Consider the following 21,782-nt stretch of genomic DNA (forward strand, 5'->3'; position numbering starts at 1 on the left):
ACACCACGCCACAATATTTATAAGCATGATGCAACCGAGATCACAAGAAAGCTGAGAACCATCAAAGAGCTGAGTGAACGCATGGGGGACATCAGATAACATCTAACCAGTTCATCTGGATAAATCAGACCACTATTACCCCGTTCTTCATTAACATGTATTGTTATATTGTTATTCATAAAACCCCTGTTCACAATCCCCCCCCAAATTCAACCGCCTGGCCGGTAGGGGCTGCAAAACAGCAGCGAGCACCTAGTTGGTGCTGCAGGCAGAGAACCGCTGCACGGACGGGGTCCAGTAAGATCCTCCCCGTACAGTCTGTACAGTCTGTAGTGTAAATGTGTGTGTTTGCCGCCGATCTGATGACTTTTGTGCATGTCCTTCAGCGGGTGAAGAGGTTCGCTCACATGACTTGTGTGTTATCCGAACAACGTGGAGGACTGAACTGGACTAGCGGCCGTGTGCAGTTGAGACGGTAGGATCCACTTGGATTTCACCCTTTTCACATTACTACGTGCGCATATTTTCTAAATCTGCTCGCCCTCGCATCTGTTGTGTGTCATTTGAGAATAATAGTTTAGTTAGTATAGTTAACCGTATTGATGGTGAAGCATGGAGAACTTCCCCCAGCCCGGTGAGTCTTTGTTTGGGTATACTGCCCGTTCCCATGGTGAAGGTTGCAGGTCTACCTATCTAACCCCGGGCAGGAGAGAGGAAGGGCAGAAGATTGTACCTACTTCAACATAGCATAACGTTTAGACTTTACATGTAGTCTGTATATATGTACTACAGCAATCACCTCTCTCTCTCTTTCTCTCTCTCTCTTTCTCTCTCTCTCTCTCTCTCTCTCTCTCTCTCTCTCTCTCTCTCTCTCTCTCTCTCTCTCTCTGTGTGTGTGTGTGTGTGTGGTGGTCAGGGGTCACTAACTAGCTCTGATAGTGAATATAGACTGAGGGAAATAATGGGGATGGTTAAATGACGGTGGTCTTGCAAACTGCAGTCTTGGTTAAAGCAGGTCTAAGATCATTATGAAACGTGGCTCCAGTTTGCCAACTGATGTTGTAGGTTTCCACTTAAAGTGTTGTCTAAAAGTCGTCGTACACCCTTGATTTATTGATAGGTATTGATTTTAATTAACAGTAGTTATAATCGTGTACTTCACTACCATGATATAACCTTGCTTACAGGTCCAGCAGGTTCTGCAGTATGTAGCGCGATGGATGAGGACGAACAGAACCGCTATGTGGCCCAGCTAAAGGAAGAGTTTGATAGCTGTGATACTACAGGCACTGGCTACCTTGACAAAGAAGAGCTCACTGCACTGTGCTGTAAGCTGAGTTTGGACGCACACCTCCCAATTCTGCTGGACAGTCTTCTGGGACCACAGCATTTTGCAAGGGTGAGATACACAAGTTCATCACCATGACTTTTCTTCGACGAGAACAAACAAAAAACCTTCTGCAGTTGTAGCTTTGTGAAAATACAGCCCATTTTATCATTTATCATTGATCATTATTATTGGTGATATATATTTTTTTTCAGGTAAATTTTGAAGAATTTAAGGAGGGATTTGTGGCTGTCCTCTCCAGATCATTGGACCTCTCGACATCGGAAGAGGAGAGCAGCTACCTAGAGCCAGGTACACAAAACACCTCACTAAGGGTGTCAAGGAGTGTTTGAAGGGCCTTTTCCCTCCTCCAGATACTAAAACTTTATATGTTTTATGACTTAGACTAAGTTATTGTAATATCAACAGATGTGTAATACGGTGAAATCACCTTCTTGGCACACATATGGGTCACCCTTGCTTTTTAGGAAGATGATGTTGAAGTGTGTTTTGTGGGATCATTTACTATAATCATATGAAAGAAGCAGTTGGAGGGACTTTATCTGTTACGTGTCTGTAAAGAGTACTCATACAGGGAACTCTAACATTAGCTATATTATTTACATAATTAAGTAGAATTATGGTGTCTATGTGATTGCCAATCCTATTTATTCTACTCTTGCATATTTACTCGTCTCTTCTTAATTGGTCATTTCTTTATTGTTAATTGATTTTCATTCTGCCCCTAGCAGTCCCGGAGGAGGTGAAACCAAAGTTTGTGAAAGGCACCAAACGCTACGGACGTAAGTCACGGCCTGATAAGGCATCATCTTTGCTGACAGCAAACGGCTCTGGAGACTCCCCTCCATTCAGAGCGGACCAAGACGCGACCCCTTGTCCCGGAGGCAGGAGAGCCAAGCTCAGACGCTCCACTTCTCTAGAGAGTGTTGAGGTAACATAGCTGACTTTCACACAAAATAAAGAAATCCAGTTTTTAAAAAAGAACATGAGGTTTTCATATAGGAACCTTTCAGCCTATCACAGACTGCATGATTATAGCTCTGAGCAGGGAACTGTACATGCCATTTACAAAGGTCTCAAAGCATAGTTCATAATTTGCTTCGCTGGTGCTCGGTATTGCTGTTAGAGTTGTTTGTAGCTGCACAGAACCATCAGAGCACTGAATGCCTGAGTCACTGAGTGTCCCCAGCACTGAGGGAGTGTGAGTCCCGCTGCCGTCTGCGTCTCTGGCCGCGAGGAATGTGCAAGTGGCTGCAGCTTCTACAACCTCAACCTTCACCAGCCCCCATGTTACGTTTGGCGTAGGATCAACGAATGGTCTCGTTCACTTAGTGTCTGTAGTCGGTTAGTTAATAGACACCCCTTTGTTGAATTGTTTTTTTTCCTTCAGTAATTTTTTTCTTGGAAAAAACTGGATGCTATAGCTGTTCTTTATTTGCATGTATAGATGAGTTAACATACTGCCATCACACTACAGGTAAAAAAACCACATTTGTGGTTGTGGCAACAGATGCTTGTGTGTAGCAGTTGTTTAAAACCCATCTGTGTCTGTGAGAGAGGCAGGGGAGAAACCGCTTTGCAGATTTGTTAAGTGCGTTTTTCAGGGTGTAAATCAGTGGTCTGTAGGAAGGTCATGGCTAGATGGATCTCTTTCAGCACAAAGACTTCCTGCAATGAGTTTAGTCAATTACATTAAAGCTTGTGCTGAGTTTATGTTGGCAGGGGGCACCGTTTGTCTGGTGTTTATAAAACAGTTTGCCAGGCCCTATTTGAGCCAGCATGTGTTTTAGTGCATGTATGGCTACGTGTCAGACAGCGATTTGGTGTGTTTTGCTTTGCTGGTATGGGCGGCGTCCAGGTTGACGGCTCATATAGGTCTTAAATAATGTACAACTTGCTTGTGGAAGAGTGGGCAGCAGAGAGCCAAGTATGGACAGCATTTGACTGAAACTGGGTCTAAAGCGTCTTCTCGCAGAGTTGTTTTAGGAACACATTTTTCTCTCTTCATTTTGAAATATTCAGAACTTTTATGTAACCCAGCCAGCGGAGACTATTCCAACACTCAGAGAGTTTTACATGAGTTCTTCTCTACATCTGACTGCAACGCCAGACATTGTGTCTCACCCTACAGAGCCAAAACCTCTCTCTCAGAACGCTCTTTTGAACAGACAACATGTCTAGCAGGGTCACTATTATGAACAGAGCTTCCGTGCTGTGTGATTGCGTAGTTTCCCCAGAGTGCTTGAAACTGAGCATATCTGAGACTTTATGGGCAAAGACGGTTGTCTCCGTGTGGGGAGGAGTTCAGTTGTGCCATAGCTCTGATCACAGATAATCCTTCTGGAATGTCCATGGGAGTAACTGTTCTTGTTATGTAAATATGTGATCTGGCACCGGTAAATATTTTACACAGACCTTCATAGTCTGTTATGATAGATTCTGTTTTCTTACAAATATGACATGCTTCCCACCTCTTCAGTTCCTGACAAGCTGTTTATGTCCCTGTCTATGTTAAAGCCTCAGTCAATAATATTACACCACACACAGCATTTTTGTATTATTTTAAACTAATTTAAGCAATATTATTATTGTGTCAAATATGTGAAGTCACTTTTGTTAGAGTCTTAAGATCCTACTTTATATTCTCCAAATAACTACCCAGATTTAAAAGAGAGAAGCAGACACACAGAGAGAATGATGAGAAGAGAGAGGGAGGAAAGAGAGATTGAAACAGAAAAGACAAAGAGCGCTGTGGTCTTTGCTGAAATGCAGTTTGTAAGCAGTTATGTAATATTGTTCAGTAAATAAATCTGCAAATCCACTGTTGCTTGTCCCATATTCAGGAGCCTGTGTTTGATCACTTACTGCTGCAGACTAAATTGTGACATATTTATAAAGGCTGATTTCATCTGTGCATCCTATTGACAAAGTCTCCTTGTGATACTATACACGTGTTTTCCTGTTTTTGTAATTTATTATATGGATTTTAGTAATATTTGCCCTTTAATAAATTTTGCAGGAAATTTACGTACAGGTCTACTACATGGTACTAGTTGGGCTCAGCTTGATTCTACTCAGCGTTTTTGGTAAAATCTGTATATAGTACCTGGTACTTTCTTGATGTTGTCTCCATTGAGCTTCTAAGCAAGATGAGTCCATACGGAAAGATGACATAAACACAGTAGAATACTGATTGGTCAGAGAGAGTCATCACTACACTGCATCAGATTGTGTGAGCTCGCAGATAACATTAGCTACTTAGTGCTATTATTGCGCCATGTGCTTGTATTTATGTTGTTTTCTAGAGCTGTTGTTGCCATTTCATATTGTGTTGCAGTTGTTCTTGTAATCAACAAGACATTTGTAGAATCTGTTCAGGATGCTGTTTTGATATGTGAGGAGGGTTCAGTAACTCCAGCGAGACCCTGTTGGTGTAGGGAGTGCTGTCTGCAGTGAGAAACAAAGTTCCCAGGTGCAGCGGGTGGAGGTGACTAGAGTTGAGAAACGACGAGCCGTTAACGAGCAGCGGAAAAGCGACTTCAGAAGCCAAAAACAGCAGCACACAAAAGTGCAATAAAGAGGATCTACACTCTTTACCCAGAACTCAGACATACAGAGCAAACTGCACAAGACCTCTAAGAGATACCGTGGTAGAGTTATGTTTTTTACGCTTTTACAAGTTGTGAGGTGTCATAAGAGAGACCTTCATGCACTCACTGGAACGAGTGCACAAGCCCTTTAGCAGTTGGAGGGCAGAGATCTTGTTGCTGGAAAGTGCTACTTCATTCTGTAGGATGAAACCACAGTCTGACAGCTGAAATGCTTTATGGTCATCACTCACTGTTCAATTACTGCTGTGTTTGTTCATCTTACTGTCTTTTTTAACAAATAGACACAAGAGCCGTGTGATGATGTGTTTTGCTGGGACACCAAAACCTCCTTTTAACACAGCAGTTATGATTTGTATGATCCTTTTATTAAAGGGAGAAATTAAAACTGCATCATGTCTTGCAGAGCTTGAAGTCTGATGAAGACCCCGGGAGTAGCAAACACTCCATTCAGTACTATTTTGAGGCACAAGGTGATTGATAACTTTACTCTTTGTGTTTTGTTTAAATTCATCAGAATATTTTACTATTAATGTTATTGTTATATTTATAAGGCCATCTGAGAATGTAAATGTACTGTCAGACAGCACGTATCAAACCCGGTGACCTGTTAACTAATGAGGCAATATGTTATTCTCAGTGTAGTGTATGTGAGCAGTAAGAACAGTACAGAGGCCATGAAAACACTCAGCCGAACTGTCACCTTGTGTCTGGAGAACGCTGCTTGACTGTGTATATCTCTGTTCATATAAACGTGGTCGGTGTACTGTAGGCCAATTAAAGCGCTGGAAGCCAGACAGCTCAGGAAGTCCCAGTCACTCCACTGGCCCCTCCCAGGAAGTGACAGATGGAGAGGTGACGGCAGTGTGGGAGGAGCTAGGAGTTGGCTCTGGAGGATCGCTTAACAAGAAGGAGTTGTCACTGGTCTGTGAACACATCGGCCTCAAAGATCTACAATCTGAGGTACCATCACACCGAGTTAACCAGCACAGTCCACTTTGAATACAGTGAATGACACAAAAAAAATGTTGTTAAGTGCTACATGTGTAATCCCTGGGTTTCAGAATGCTCAGTCTGGCATATCCATCAGTGTTTCTTCACAAAATAACGTTTTTGTTCACTCCTCACTCTACTGGTAATTATCCCTCACAGGAATTCCCCTACAAGGCTACTCCCTAATGTGGAGCTCCAGTTCATATTTGTGGAAAGTGGAGCTGACCACACAGTTCCCACCCCCAACTTTACATTCTTTAGAGAAGTTAGCTCAGGTGCAGACTCCAGAACCCAGCCTGTACCCCTACTGCAAAACTGCTGCAGTCCTTCCTGTATTTGGTTAAAATAATGTGCTAGATCACCAAATCCCTTTCATAACATTCAGTAACATTCATAATAACATTCATAATAATTCAGAAAAAATATATATATATTTTATTTACCAATGCAATTTATTTTCTAACTGATCTGATATTTTTGACTTTCTGAACACCATCCACTTGTGTTTCATCACAGGAGTTAGATGCCCTCTTCAGGAAACTGGACAGAGACCAGGATGGCAGAGTCAGTCTGAGTGAGTTCCAGAGTGGTTTGTTGAAACATGAAGGTTTGCCTGGAGCCCCAGCCGTGTCCACGCCTACCCGACCCCAGCGTCCTCTCTCACAGGTCAGGAGAAGCAGCTCCAGTAGTTTGAACTCCCGCCTTTGTTCACTAATGTTGTTTCAGCCGCTGGAAATATCACTGATTGTCACTAAAACTGCACTTATGAGACACATGCGACTAATTCTGATTAAAATTTCAATATGTATAAAAGTTTGTGAGTTTGTGAATGTAAATTATCCTGCATAGAAAACTTACTTACTTACGTTTAGGCTGTGATGGTGCACATACAAAGACTTTCACAAACATTTGTGTGGTCCATCACATATCTTTCCTTTTGTGGCATTTTTGTTTTTTTTTTGTTATCCATTAAATAACCACAAATATTTTTGCATCATACATAGATGTGAGGTTTTTAGCAGCCTTTTTATGCAGGCAGATAACATGGACAGCTACTTATCTGGCTGCTGAATAGGATTGTTTAAGCTTCTCTAGTTTCAAGCCAAATAACTGAGGGCTGTGGATGCTGGAAGCAATTAAGTTAACTTGGAAGGTGGAGCTTCTTTTGTGTTTTAGATCTCTGCCCATAAAAGAGAAATGGGGTTCTCTTTTATGTAATTTAAGTAATGTGTCATTGAGACAGAATGTATTGCGCTTCAGCATTTTTACCTGGTTTAAGGTTATTGACATTGGGATTTAGAGACAACGTTGAATTTTTCAGAGATAGCAGTCTGGACTCTCCTGAGGTGACTTATTCATACTGATAAATTACACAAATGATATTCCCTCTCAAATCTTCCTGTTTCTCAATTAAATCTTCTCATGTTTGAGAGTCATATTACATTATTTTCTGAAATTATAGACAGATAGTTTATCTGTCACCTGTGCATATTAGGTGAGCGTTAGCCTCCTGAATGTGGGGATTGTTGCTGAAATCAGTCTAAGCTAGCTTAAATGTTACAACACCAGGGCTTTTTTTAGTGTTCTGTGAACTAATACTTATGACCGAGTCTCAGTGCCCTTTCAAGGCTGATATTGTCTAGAGTTAGATGGACATAACCCTGCTATAGTACTGAGAAGTTGAAGGCAGGTTTGTATTTTGTTTAAGCGCTTTTCCTAGCTGCTGGGGAGAGCCAGAGAAAGACTGCTGCTTTGGTTTATCCCATCCTTCCTCGTGTGTTCTCAGGCATTTGAGGAGCGATCGGTCCGCTCCATTTCACCCTCGCTGCTCTCCGCCACGGTGGGCCAGAGGCTGCTCTCCCGGCTGGATGACGGCTCGGGCTGCTCCAGCCCAGAGAAAGTTGCTGCTCTCTGGACCGAGGAAGGCATCCGTAACAGCAAGGATATCTTACAGGTGAGAAATGGGTCGCTTGCCACGCGGCAGGCAGGAAGAATGAGCACAGTTTGATGAAGTTGTTCTTTAAGTCTTATTTCATCTTACGTCTTAGAACAGGTGATCAGATGGTTTCTGAATAAATCAGCAGATATACAGCACTACACCGAGTGGGACATCACAGTGTACCATGTCATGTGTACTGTGAAGGATGCTAAAGAGAAAATGGAGACCCTTGATAATGGTGTTTATAGAGAAGTTGGACTTGTTGGGTAGAATCTTTAGATATCACCAAGAACTTGTAATACTAATAATACTTTTTATTTACATGCTTCACAATATTTATAACATCGAAAATTCGACAACCAAAATTAATTGGCATTTGCAATCAACGTATGCTTTTTGTATGTCATTTGTTGCTCTTAAGGTAATCTGGGAAATCACTGCTGTTCTTGCTAGAAATTGTCCTCAGATGACTGTGGCGTGTGTTTTTTCTTTCTTTTATACACGCACACGAGAGCAAAGGTTTTGTTAGCAGTATAATTTTTATAATGAAATGAGATCTATGTCCTTCAGCCTTTAGTTTATGCTGCCCCTGTGAAGGTTTCGTCTAACGATTACCACAAAGCGACTGTCTCTGAGCTCCTGAGTTATCCACTAACTTCTCTGCCCAGACTCTGGACTTTCCTCTAGAAGAGCGGCTGAGCCTGGCTGAACTTGCTCTCGCCCTGGACAACGAGCTGCTGGTCAGTGACAACGGCATCCACCAAGCTGCCCTCATCTCCTACAAGGACGAGATCCAGTTCCTACAGTGCGTTTTAGACACTTGTCATTTCGGTGAATGTCTGTAGTGAATAGTACCATTTACATGGTGATTTGTCTCCACCTAGTGGAAGAAATTATAACAACACTGTCTGGCATGAATAAGATGGTTGTATATAGGTCAATAGGAATAATATGCTCCTGGTGAGATGGTAATCTGTTGCCCTTTCAGTGGGCTGGTAAATCAGGCCTGTCAGGAGAGGGACAAGGTCAAGACTGACCTGGAACTGATTGACCGTCGTAACCTGCAGCTCATCAGAGAAATCGATGATCGTCATGCCACCATGGAGTCGCTTAACGAGTCTAAAATCAAGTAAGAATTTAACTACTACGCACTCCGTTTAACTGACGCTTAATAATGTAAGACGAGACGTGGTCGTTGCACTCGTCAGGGATCTGGAGCTGGACTTCAGGGATAAGCTGAGCGCGCTGAGAACTGAGGCGGAACAGGAGACCGAGGTGCTGTTACAGCAGGCTAAGAGGGAGCAAGCCAAGCTAGAGGAGGAGGTGGAGCTCCTCAGGGCTCGAGAAGCAAGTCTACAGGAGGAGGCCGCCAGTGCCATTAAGGTGACCACAGTCCTTCATCACTTGAGCTACGTTTATCTGTACAGCAATGGCTACCAGTCCTGTACATGAAGGACACTGAAAGCTCATTTTAACCTGTACACTTCACAGGGAAATATAATCCTACTCTGTATGAAGAATGGCTGCTGGAATAATGCCAAGAATATGTTTATGGTGTCTTGGTGAAATATTTTGCAGCCATATGTCTACTAATTTGTGAATTGATTCTGTGAACGTTTTTCTGTTAATGTTCGTTTATCCTTCAATCAATCAATCAATCAAATTTTATTTATATAGCGCTTTTTACAACAGTTGTTGTCACAAAGCAGCTTTACAAGTGCCGAGTCCTAGCCCCCAGTGAGCAAGCCAAAGGCGACAGTGGCAAGGAAAAACTCCCTAGTTTTTGCATGAGGAAGAAACCTTGAGAGGAACCAAGACTCAGGGGGGGAACCCATCCTCCTCTGGCCGACACCGGTCACCATGACAACAACAACAATATAGACAGAATGTAGACAGAATGTAAAAGATGCAATAATGTCCATTTAGACCGAAAAATATGTAATAATGTCCATCATGGTGTAGGCATCCGGTTAGGCAGGAGGTGGCCGGCCAGGATGGATCGCTTGTCTCTCCACATCTCATTATTCCTCAAGCAGGCGGGCAGCCATGTGGAGAAATGAAACAGGGAAAATTAGCTCTGTATGAGGACATATACAGGACAGGTAAAATTATAAACATTTCTGGAGTGTGGCAGCAACTCCGGCACTAAGTTAAATTATTACAGCCTAGCTAAAAAAAAGGCAGAACCAGAAGGTAACATAGGTTTGGGGGCATTCTGAGACAATGGCATCCGTCCACTGCACTGTCAACAAACTTGAGTGACCACGAGCAGTGACAGGATGACAGCACCAGCACCCCAGTCTACCATAAAACCCTTCGTCTATGAACCCCTGGATTTGTACCTTTATCTAAGGGGGATATTAATTATCAAACGCTAGACTAAATAAGTGGGTTTTCAACCTAGATTTAAAGATTGTGACTGTGTCAGAGTCCCGGACACATTTAGGAAGGTTGTTCCAAAGCTGGGGGGCCTTATAAGAAAAGGCTCTTCCCCCTGCTGTTACCTTGTTAATTTGTGGAACTAATAACAGACCAGCACCCTGTGATCTTATCCTTGTGCGCGAGTCGTACTCCCGTGTCTCCGTGCTGCGTTTGGAAGACTTGGTCACAGCGAGTGTACGTTTCAGTGAGCGGGGTAGTGTCGGGTTAACAGAAGGCTCTTCTGACACTACAGGAGAACAGTCGCTTGGAGGAGGAGATCGCTGACCTGAAGGGGCGGCTAACTGAATCTGAAAGCAGCGTCTCTAAACTAAGGAGGGATCTAGACTGTGCTCTGCAGGACAAGGTAAGAAAACCTCTCGTGTCTGCCATTGATGCTCTTCATGCTTTAATGGATCAAATTCGAATTGGTTTTGACTGACGTTTATGCCAAAGAGCCGGTTTAACTGTTTGTTGTAATGACAGTATGGTGACGTGGATCAACACGGCGCAGGACTGAGCCCAGAAGAGCATCTCTTGGGGATCATAAAGGAGTATGAACTACAGTGCAGGGTGAGTGTGTGAGTGTGTGTGTGTCTGGAGTGGGAGGTGAGACTGTTGGTTAAACACATCATGTATATTTTTCCTGTGGTGTCACTATTATTTAGTGATTTAAGCTCTTGCGTTAACGGAAGTCAAATGCCTGAAGCCTTTCATAGTACAAAGTTGTCTTGGTTGGTTATGGTTTGCCAGACATGCCTAATTTCTCTGTGGGCGTAGGATTTAGGAACGGTTAATGTCAAGTTGAGCTGTCACTCATGAAGCGCATAGTTTAATGTGACAGAAAATTCACATAATTGTTTCTCATACCCTCCTGCTGTCAGTAGTTGTGAAGTTAGACTCCTCAGTTGAGCACTGGGTCCATGGCTTAGCCAGAGCCAGCAACTACACACGGGAATGCTCAAAGCTCCCTTGTTTGCATTAAACATACTACAAACTTGCAGGTTGTGCACCTTCTGTTGGGCCACACAAAGATGGACCCGTCCCGTCCTTCAGGAGTAAGATGTGCGAAAGTCCAGCATTGAACTGTGCAGTCGTCTCTGAAATGCTGAGCACACAGTAGTATAATTGGAACAGTGGTAAACATTTATTTCAGCCACTGACTGCTTTGTGGTTTGACTTTTGGCAGAGTACACAAAGGAGACTTCCTACATGATGCAAAACACAGCAGCACCTTGACATGTCTACAAAATTGAACAATGCTGAGGTTGTAGTGCGTTATGTGAGCATGTGCCAGGTTTGCTGATACATGGGTGATATACAAAGTGTTACAAGATTGTGGCACCTTGCAACAAAGAAAATGGGTAAAATTCCAAGAATGTGTTTTGATTCAGGCAGCTGAGAAGTTATTTCTTTGGGAGAGTTACTCACCCGTGTTGTGTACTTTGGGCTTTTCAACTTCTAACATGGCTTCAGAGCTGCCTCAACATTAAGTTTGTAGTATTTGTTTGACTTGCATGGTCTGATGTTGCCATGTCACCGAATGACTGATTTCAGTTTGTGTGTAACAGGAGTTGCAGGACAGGAATGACGAGTTGAATTCCGAGATAGAAATCTTGAAGAGTCGAGGCTTGGGCAGAAGAACCAGACGGACCAAAGAGAGCTTCTCCATTCACTCCTGGTCAAGCCGCAGAACATTAACCACAGACTCTGATTCTGGTATGTTTTGCTGAAATTGTCTTTCGGTACATTTTATGCTATTTATTGTTCTCATTTTCACATTATGAAATGGCAGTGATTTGAAAATGTTTCAGACCGAAGCAAAACTTTTTTTGCTTCGTAGATGACCCTGAAATGAAAAGGGGAAAATCTCCTCAGGGCAAGAAAGGCGGTGACAAGAATGGTAAGCTGTTGCAGAACTGACGTTGCCCAGTGAAGGCGGGACGAGAGTCTCTGACACTTTCCTTTTATATGTGGACAGCCCTGGGGTCTCTGGAAAATCTGGCCCCTACACCGAGCATTGAAACCGAACTAGCCATGGAGCGGCTGAAGGAGCAACACCAACAGGAAGTCCAAGATCTGAAGATCCAGCTAGAGACCAAGGTGCAAATAGTAGTCACACGAGTCGCACACTATCGCTGCAAATATCTGGTCCAGGTAGCCACAGCGAGGGCTGACCTGTCCTGTGCGTTTTAACAGGTGAATTTCTACGAACGCACGATAGAGTTCATGAAGCAGAACATGGAGGTGGAGAGGAAGGACATCGCACAGGGCTACAAGGTGGAGATCAGCGAGCTGGAAGAACAGAAGGCCCTGACGGAGACGCGGGTGGAGCAGCTTCGCCTCACGGTGCAGAGGCTGGAGGGCGAGCTAAAGGTCAAGGGTGAGGGCGTGACCCGTGACCTCCAGCAGGAGCAGCGATGGCTGCGAGAGCAGGCGGAGCTGGAGCAGAACTACGCTCGTGAGATCGGCAACATCGTGCAGCGTCTCGCGGCCGAGAGAGACCAGCTGGAGGCAGAACTTAAGCTGAAAATGGACCAGGAAGTCCTGCGTGTTAGGTGGGTTGGTCCCACACGTACTGTGGGTCTTGTATCTGCAGGTTTTAGTTTCCAATGATTTGCCTTGAGAGTTTGTTATTGAATTACTTATTCAAGTATTATATTTATAGTGCAGTGCTGATATACCAATGATTGTTTTAATATGTGGTTCCTAAAAGGTGAAACTGGTTAAGGTTGGTTTGAGTCTGGTCTTCGTGACATGACTTTAAATCCCAACTATGCTATGGTTATCCAAGGCTGCATACCCAAGAGCGCTATAGACCACTGAATTCGTGCGTTGACCTAACTGGCGTCATGATGGGATTTTATCTCTGTGTAAATAGTGTTTTCATAAATTGCCTACATCGCACCTTTTATGATGAACATTTGAAACCCAATACATTTTGTTCAAAATGCTCTACACTCTACACAAAATGCGTCTGAACACAAAATGCTCTGTGCCTCTACACTCACAGACTTGGTTTTTGCTATATGTGTGAGCGTGATGGAACAGAATACGCCCTCCGTTGTATGCATGACTCCCTCATTACAGACTTTATTTGTGTTAATTCACCCAGTGTGTCTAGTGTCGTTGTATTGGCAGCTCTATTAAGGCTACGGATGATCGTCGGGTACAAAGTTAGAATGTTGCTGTGTACCAGGGAGGAGGCGGAGCAACGGTTCTCACAAACGACGGTTCGGTACGACGGGACACTTCGCAGCCTCCTGCACCAGCTGCAGGAGCAGAGGGAGCAGCACTGCAGGGAAACCGGTGCGTGGGAGGCCAGAGTTCAGACGCTGGAGCAGGAGGTGCACAGGCAGCACCTCCTGGGGGAGGAGCGCTTGGGCGAGGAGCAGGCCCGGATCTGCAGCGGTGCTGCTCTGGAGAGGAAGAAACTGGAGGAGGAACACCAGGAGGAGGTGAGGCAGCTGCGGGAGTGTGTCGGCAGGATGCGGGACGAGGCTGAGGCGGAAGCCAGGGCTGGGGAGGAGCTGCTGGTGCTCCAGAGACAGCTGGAGGAGAAGTTGGAGGAGATGTGTGTCCAACTAGAGGACAACACGGTCACGATGAAGGCTCAGGATGCCCTGATTCAGAACCTGACCTCTGAACTGCATGTTAAGGAGGAAGAGGCGATCGTTGAGAAGGGCAGGGAGCAAACACTTCTTGGTAAAGTGTCTCAGTTGGAACGAGAGCTAAATTTAGAACGAGAGAGCATGGGGGAGCTTCTGGAACGGCTTTCTCTGGACAAAACCAAAGAGGACGAGCTTCTTGGCAGGTTGGCACGGCTTGAGGAGAGGCACGTGAAGGACAAACAAACGGAACAAGAGCTCCTTCAAAAACTGTGTCAATTTGGCCACGAACTGGAGAGCATAAGAACAGAATCGGAAACATTGCAGAAAGAGAAGGAACGAATGAAGGGAAACTGTAGTCGTCTGACCACGGCGTTTGACCATCAGCAAACGCAGCTCAAGGAAAAAGAGAAGGAAATTGATGAGCTTAAAGAAAACCTGGTGAAAACGCACGAGGCACTGATGAGCAGAGATGAATATCTGTCGATGCAAGCTTCTGAGCTCAAGTCTATAGAAATGGACAGAGCCAAGCTTCGGGAGGAACTAAAGGATCAAGGTGTTGTTTTAAAGGACCTTCAGGTACAGGTTCAAAGGTTGTCTAAGGACTGGAACCAAATGAATGAGCTTGTCAAAAACCTGCACGGTGCCCTAAGCAAGGAACAGAGTAAGGTTACTCAGCTTAAGACCCTGCTGAACTTGGAACAGGAAGAGAAGAGCAAACTTTTACAGGAGAAGTTCGGTTACAGTCGTCTCTCGGATCAGCTTTCATCCCAGATTGTGGAAATGGAGGCCGAGTCGGTAAAGCTCAAGGAAAATCTTGATTCATTACGAGCAGAGCTACACCACAGGGACAGTCAAGCACATGAACTCAGCAGTCAGCTAGAAGCCAAAACCAAGGAGATGGACTTTCTGTGGAATGAGGTACAGCAGAAGGTGGACCTAATTCAAAATGGCAGCCGTGTCTCTGGAGAGGTTAAACTTCTGACGGGTCTGCTGGAAGACAAGGATAAGGAGCTGTGCTCCCTTAGAGAAGAGGCGGACAACACCACCAATCGGCTGCAGCAGGCACTGATGGACGCTCGGGCACGGGTTCGGGAGGTAGAGGAAGAATTCGAGGAGGAAAAGGGGCGGATGAAGGAGCAGTTACTGCACATGGAGAGACTGGTCGTGGCACTGGAAATGGTGATGGACCCAGCCAGTCCACACAGGTTTGTGGCACTCGGCCTGCTAGATAAAACCGAGACAAAGCCGATTAATTCTCGCCGACTCGACTCGTTTCGTTACTTCGTCAACTTGGATGCCAAGAGATGATTGACATAGTTGCAAGAGCACTACTCACCCCGTTTTCCATCCCGGACTGCGTGCCAGGGAATGACCCTCAATTTAACCCTTCACGTATGCATCCTTCAGATCTAACTAGTCCAGAGTTGTTGTGTTCACTTGCTTCCTACTAATTCTTTGTTGATTCGTATGCATGATGTTCAAAACAATTGTCTAATAATACGTTACTGATGTGCAGTGTTGCATCCCTCACAACTAATCCTTGCAGTTTATACTCTGTCCAATTGGTGTCTTTTTTTTGTTGTTATTATTAACTGGTTTCGTTATATTTTTCAGGTTAATGCTCTTGCAAGGAGCAATTTAAATCTCAAGAAAATTTATTTGAGATGTATTTGGTTTTTCTCATCTGTAGGGCTCACCTTGATGAGGTGAATTCTGAAAACAGTGCACTGAAAGACAGACTAGCTGTTTTACACCAGGATGTAACGAGACTTGAGGAGGATGTCAACAAAAAGAGGTTGGGTGATTTTAACCTCACCATCTTGCTCGGCCAACGTTCACCATCAAATAATGATGCAAACGTGCTTGGCACTTTACAAAAACGTTTGATTATTATGGTTCCAGAAAAAAACTTGAGGAGATTGAGAGGGGTTGTATGAAGATTCGTGAGGAAGATGAGAGGCTGCAAAAAGAGGCAAGATGTGACTTTTTTTTTTTTTTTATGTATTTGATTGGATTGCATGTCATTTCTAGTCTCTATACCGTGTTTACTCTAAAAACAGAACTCGAAGTGTCGAGAGGAAGTCCTGAACCTGAGTGCAAGAAACCTGCAGCTTAGCAACGAGAACGCTGAGCTAAATTCTCGTCTCCACTCTGATCAAGAGGAAGTGCGGAGGTTGTCTGAAAGGCTTGCCCGGGTGTGTCAGGAGCAAAAAGAGGCAGACGTCTCCATCAGTCTGCTCCAGGAGACATCTAGTCGGCTGGAGACGGAGAAACTCCAACTGAAAGCCAGCACCGAGCAGGATAAAGACCTGTTGGAAAAGGAGCTAAAAGCAGCCAAGGACAAGGTACAGTACATCATCCACTTTCCAGCTGAACATGTATGAAGTGCACGGACATTTTAAAGCTGTGATGATGCATATTAAAGGTCTTATCTTTTGGAAAACTTGGCCATTCGAGAGGTCCACCTACACAACCCATACAAAAACAATCATGCGTAATAATATATGAGGACTGCTTCCTTAGAGATATTTCATTACTGGTTAGTACATGTAATAGAGATGCATTGCTTACATGCGTTTTAAGGGAAAATGTAAAGTCACTGTAAACTGAATTCCTTATCTGTAAAATGTTTTGACAGCTCCAGCGTTTAACGGAGGTTGAATCTGCATTGACCAGTCTAACCCTGAAAAACCAGTTACTGCAGAAAGACAACGACGCGTTGTTGAAGGACGTGGAGGAAAGAAACAAAAAGGTGAAAGTCCTGTCAAATGTAGAAATGTAAATGTAGACAATTTCTCTCTCCCAAAGTTGTCATTTCATATTAAAACGAACCATGTTCTTGTCCCAGCTTGAAGAACTTCAGGTCTGCATCGTCACCCTGGAAACACAGGAAGAGCAGCTTCGCTCTCAGCTGAACTCGATGCAGGAGGAGAGAGACACTCTCCTCCAGGACATGGCCACGCGCTCGAAGCTACTGAAAGAGTCTCAAGAGAAGGTGAGCAGGTTACTCCAGCGTAAACCTGCGATGTGACTAGTGTGCTGTTGCTTTGTGCCCTTCCTCAAAGTCCACCGCTTAAAACAGGTAGTGGATCTGGAAACCAACGTACACAAACTCCGTAAAGAGAGCGAGCAGCTGCAGCAGGTCCACAGGATTCAGGAGCAGGCAGCAGCCAGTGCTTTACAAGGAGAACTGAGGAACATGCAGCTGCAGAATCAAGAGCTTCTTAATAAGGTCGGTCAGGAATGGAGAAACTCGATATCTGAATCTCAGTCCAACACGATTTGTGCCTGTATTAACATGTGAAATGTAGCCAAGCTGACACATGGCTGAATCCTCTTGTATCCACTCCAGGTTTTTGTCATTGTCATTTTCAGGCTGGTTATATAAAGACCATGTGTACTGGATTTTGTGTGCAAGCGGACAGATTGTTTTGTAGACCTGTAGTTCTGAAGTTAGTTTAAAATCTTTAACATGCAACGGTTGTTTTAATTTATTTTATTTTTATTTACTGAAAACAAGAAGCTTGTGAAGATCATGTGATTCATATCTTTAATTTATTTGCAGGTAGCAACTTCTGAGTCTAAGCTGCAGACACAGGAGATGGAACTTCAGAAGCTAAAACATGAATGCATTACCTTCAAGAGCAAATGGGAAGAACTGGAGATTGCCAAGAACGAGGCGGAAGAACAGGTATGAAAACCCTTTTACAAAGCATTCCAAGAAGTTTAATCTGAAAAATGTTTCAGTAAAAATGAATAAATGTGTATTTTTTTACAGGCCTTCAGGGCAAACGCTGTGCTGTCACTGAGCCAGGCCCAACATGTCCATGAAGTTGAGAAGGTGAGGGACCAGGTAGATAGTGGCGCCCGAGAGCAGCTGTCTCGCTTGCAGGCTCAGCTATCTGAGCAGCAGAGCAGGACACGTGAGCTCGAAGAGCAGCTTTCCTCCCAGACCCAGCAGGCCAAGACTCATCTGGGCCTTCAGCAGGTCAGTCTCACCAATGGGACCCAAATACTTCTTGAAGTACCATTTAAAAGAAAATTTTATACAATATGCCTTGCAATCAACATCTAATCAAGCTGATGGAGTTCAATCTTTCCACTATGCCCACAAGGCCAGACTTGACACTTATCGCACTTTTATTTGATAATTCATGACTATAGTCATTAGTGCAGCACAGTCATCACAGTAATGTGTTAACAGGAGCAGTATGAGAAAGTTCTGGAGGACATGCAGGAGCGGATGGAGGAGCTGGAGACCAAACTGAAGAGCGAGCGTCTGATCCTTCAGGAGAAGATCAACCAATTAAAACAACAGGTGGGTCAAGAACATTGGCATCAAATTGGGTATGTGCTTAAACTGTGGCTATATGCAACATCACCACAAATCTCTCAACTTGTTTCTCCCCAAGATGGCTAAGAATGCTAAATCAGATCTGCTACTGAAGGACCTCTACGTAGAAAACTCTCAGCTCATGAAGGCTCTGCAGGTAACTGAGCAAAGGCAGAAAAGTTCAGAGAAGAAGTCTTTCCTCTTGGAGGAGAAGGTAAATGCTCTGAACAAACTCCTGCATAAAATTGCTCCTGCCTCTCTCTCTGCCTAGATTCTGTCCCTCACAGGCAGTGAGATACCTAGGATGCAAAAAATCTTTACTTTGAAAAACTGGGCAAAGTCTAGGAAGTGGGCTAAATCCTACATTTGTCCACAGTAAGACCATAAAAACTCCTGTGACCTGAATGCACAAATAACATCAAAATACACTGACCATGCTGTGCTTGTGGATGACAGAAAGACCAGAATTATCGAGCTGTAGAATATGACCATTTAATAACACTGCCATAGATTTACATCTCTTTAGAGACAAGAATATAGAATGAGCAAAATATTCTTCGTAGAAATACGTTACAAAATTGGTCCCTTGTAACAGACAAGCAGTGATGAATATTCATGGAAATGGTTTAAAACAATGTTTTTGAAGTATTCAAAGAACAGTATTCATCAATTGTACAGTTTTGATACACAAACTATTGCTGTATTTGCACACTTTCAATCATGATAATGCTGTACATTCCAATTTAATCATAAATTATGCACTGACAGTAAGTCAACTTGTACTTTTATTGAGTTTCACTGTTTGACATGTTGGAAGCAAGTTGTAGATATCATGTTTGTGTAATTGTATAGTTTTGACGGCAAAATGTCACATGCTATAAAAGGCTATTTCCTCAACCTTGTGTTTTTTATTTGTGTTTAAAATACTTTAGATGAACATGCATAAAGGTATAACTGCTACTGTAAACTGGCATTTCTAAGCTGCCACCCAAACCGGCTCCATGTGCCAACACAGGCGTTCACTCAAGAAATCACGTGCTCCAGTACGCCCTGCCGAATCAACTGCTCACATTTCCACCGTGGCAGAAAATGCTACGAAGACAAAACAACTGGGTTTACATGCAGTGGCCAACACGCATCTCACCTGTAAATAGATGTACATGGAAATATTGTCTCTACCTGGCTGTTTTTCTTCAAAAGTATAACTGTGCCATCATCGATTTCGAACTCTCCATGGTCTTTCAAACACCGCACCTGCAAACAGACGTGCAGGAGATGGGAACTGGACTGTGAAGTTATTTGCTTAAACATTAACTCAATACCTTCAGAGAAAGGTGCTTATTTCTACCATTTTGCATTTACTGTGACCAATTTAACTTCACCTCAATATACAGACTCTTGGGAGGCTTCATGTCTTGTGTTATGTCCAGGCCTTCATCCCCTCCTAGTGACCTCATGTAGGTGGCCAAGGACTTCTTGTATTGATTAAACCACTCCATCTGCCGATTGATTCAACCAGTTACTGACAAAATAACCGACGTCATGATATTTAAACGTGTGATAAACCATTCCCACCTCGTCCGCACACATGTGGAAGCGAATTGCAGTAGGCAGTACACTTCCGTACTCCCACCGTAGAGCACGGATCCGTAAGAGGCGGTCATAACTGTGGGAGTAGGTGGTGTGGGTCAGGCAGAGGTCACAGGGTCTAATGCTGTACACATTAAAGCATGCTGAACATATAACATTTACAGATATGCTGCAATACAGCGCTGGTTCCTCAACAAACAGCAGTGCCGGAACTTGATGGTTGGGATCAGGTCGCTCTTGCCCTCGGTCTTGGCTTCATTACTTTTGAGGTAACAAAAAAACATGCAATTTTAGAGGCAAGACAGGGACACTATTTTGAGCAACTATAAATATTAAGTAAGCCATTAGCGATAAAAGTAGATGAAGTTGTCATTTTCTAACGGCTGGATCTGCACCTGTACAATAATAAAGGCACATGGTGGTTTAAACTAGAGTCCATAACAGTTATCGAGCTCCTGTCTTACACGTCACTTTGGTTCTGCCCGTATAAAGCTTTCATTTCTTCTAGGACTTGACGAACTCCGTCCTCCTGGTAAGACAAAACCGTCATGTTGTAGTAATCCAGCCTTGATTTATACGGACATGTCACAAATGTCACTACAACACTTAACACAGTCTGGGTTAAAGTTCCTTTAGGTGAGCCACTTCAGCTAAAATCCAGGGTATCTGCACATTTTTAAATCTCAAATTCAATGACTTTTAAGACCTTTTTAATACCTCTCACAAGAAAAAAATACTACTATTACTGGGGATGCAGGTGTGTTCCACATCGTTGACGTTGTTGAGGCCGTATACTCCAACGCTAGAAATCTAGCACTAGGACCCTGGAGCGGTTATTTTCTGCATTAGCGCTAGATTCGGCAAAGTTCACATCGCGCCAGAACAACTGAACAACACACACTTATAATAATTTAATGCCTCCCCTCATAAAATTCCAGACATTTAAATACATTTTAGGCCTTGAATATGGAAAACTAAATTTAAGACTTTTTAAGGACCCGCGGGTACCCTGAAAATCGCAGAAAGGTACTGTTTAATGTTTTGGTGAATCATGCATCATGTGAAGTCGAATGAAATAAGCTACGTTTTAGTTATTCCGACAATTATTAAACATTTAGCCTAAAACTATACTAGGTATATAAAAACATTTTATCTTCGACAGCTAATGAGTTTTAGCTAACGCTACATACATTAAAAGCGGGTAGTTGTCCGTCAGTCATCCGGTGAAGTTCTCTAACGAGTTCCACTGCTTTTTCACAGAACATTATGATCTAGCTCTTGTATCTCAAAACGTTGTTTTTATAATATTTATGGTATATTATCTCGGTATAACGCATCCAGCTGCCCGGGCGCCGTGTAAATGGTGCCACGTTATATTTTCGCGGCAGAACGCGTTGTTGTGATCACGTGATCACGTACGGAACGCCAAAACGGAAGTTGATGAGCAACTGTTTCCCGCGAAGGCAAAAGCATGTGATTACTTTTTATTGACTGTTTGAATATTTATTTATGATGACTCAATTATTTAATTCTAGAACATATTGTATTTAACGCCTAGCTGAGGTAAGATGTAGGCGTGTGTTACTTGTTATAGGTACCAAATCCTTTCGGTCTAATGTATTTCCAGAGTTAACCTACGAAACACTACTGAAATGATTCAAGACTCAGAGTTTATTGTCAGGCAGTTACTTTCCAACGAAATTCTTACTCTGGACTACCATCCGGTTAGTACAAATACTAACAATCACAGTACAGATATTAAGTGCTAAGATGTAACAAAAACAATGGGCAAAAAGTGGCATAGCTGCTAATTAGAGCAGACAGAAAGTGGCATAGCAGTTAAACAGAGGGTCAGTATCCCAATATGTAAACTTATATTTATATATAAGTGTATAAACTTAAATTATGCACATTGTATGCCTGAAATGTAGGTCAAATATTC

At 43.4% G+C, this 21,782-nt stretch overlaps 2 protein-coding genes across 6 annotated transcripts; one reads left to right on the top strand and one right to left on the bottom strand.

Annotated features, from left to right (window-relative positions):
* Positions 1–232: 232 nt before the first annotated feature.
* ninl (ninein-like) lies at positions 233–19,147 on the top strand. 5 transcript variants are annotated; one of them, XM_076974502.1, is made up of 29 exons: positions 233–475; positions 1,188–1,399; positions 1,543–1,639; positions 2,077–2,279; positions 5,363–5,429; positions 5,729–5,919; positions 6,466–6,615; positions 7,736–7,903; positions 8,557–8,693; positions 8,877–9,017; positions 9,097–9,271; positions 10,563–10,673; positions 10,793–10,879; positions 11,878–12,025; positions 12,150–12,209; positions 12,288–12,409; positions 12,506–12,864; positions 13,506–15,122; positions 15,608–15,712; positions 15,820–15,889; positions 15,978–16,262; positions 16,556–16,669; positions 16,766–16,912; positions 17,000–17,149; positions 17,483–17,608; positions 17,696–17,905; positions 18,122–18,235; positions 18,330–18,407; positions 18,522–19,147. In XM_076974502.1, the coding sequence occupies exons 2-29, from the start codon at positions 1,217–1,219 to the stop codon at positions 18,627–18,629; spliced, it is 5,523 nt and encodes a 1,840-aa protein (XP_076830617.1). In that variant the 5' UTR covers positions 233–475; positions 1,188–1,216; the 3' UTR covers positions 18,630–19,147. The 5 variants fall into 5 exon arrangements, with proteins under 5 accessions (XP_076830617.1, XP_076830615.1, XP_076830616.1 ...); XM_076974500.1 differs by having other exon boundaries at positions 234–475; positions 18,330–19,147; XM_076974501.1 differs by having other exon boundaries at positions 234–475; positions 2,080–2,279; positions 18,330–19,147.
* gins1 (GINS complex subunit 1 (Psf1 homolog)) lies at positions 19,023–21,254 on the bottom strand. The gene is made up of 7 exons (XM_076974505.1): positions 21,031–21,254; positions 20,305–20,369; positions 20,003–20,101; positions 19,826–19,916; positions 19,633–19,749; positions 19,430–19,504; positions 19,023–19,342 (listed from the first exon to the last, which is right to left on the bottom strand). Exons 1-7 carry the CDS (start codon positions 21,103–21,105, stop codon positions 19,274–19,276), a joined length of 591 nt encoding a protein of 196 aa, XP_076830620.1. The 5' UTR covers positions 21,106–21,254; the 3' UTR covers positions 19,023–19,273.
* Positions 21,255–21,782: the final 528 nt, after the last annotated feature.

Source organism: Brachyhypopomus gauderio, chromosome 15 (genome assembly GCF_052324685.1).
Source record: "Brachyhypopomus gauderio isolate BG-103 chromosome 15, BGAUD_0.2, whole genome shotgun sequence".
Classification (NCBI taxonomy): domain Eukaryota; kingdom Metazoa; phylum Chordata; class Actinopteri; order Gymnotiformes; family Hypopomidae; genus Brachyhypopomus; species Brachyhypopomus gauderio.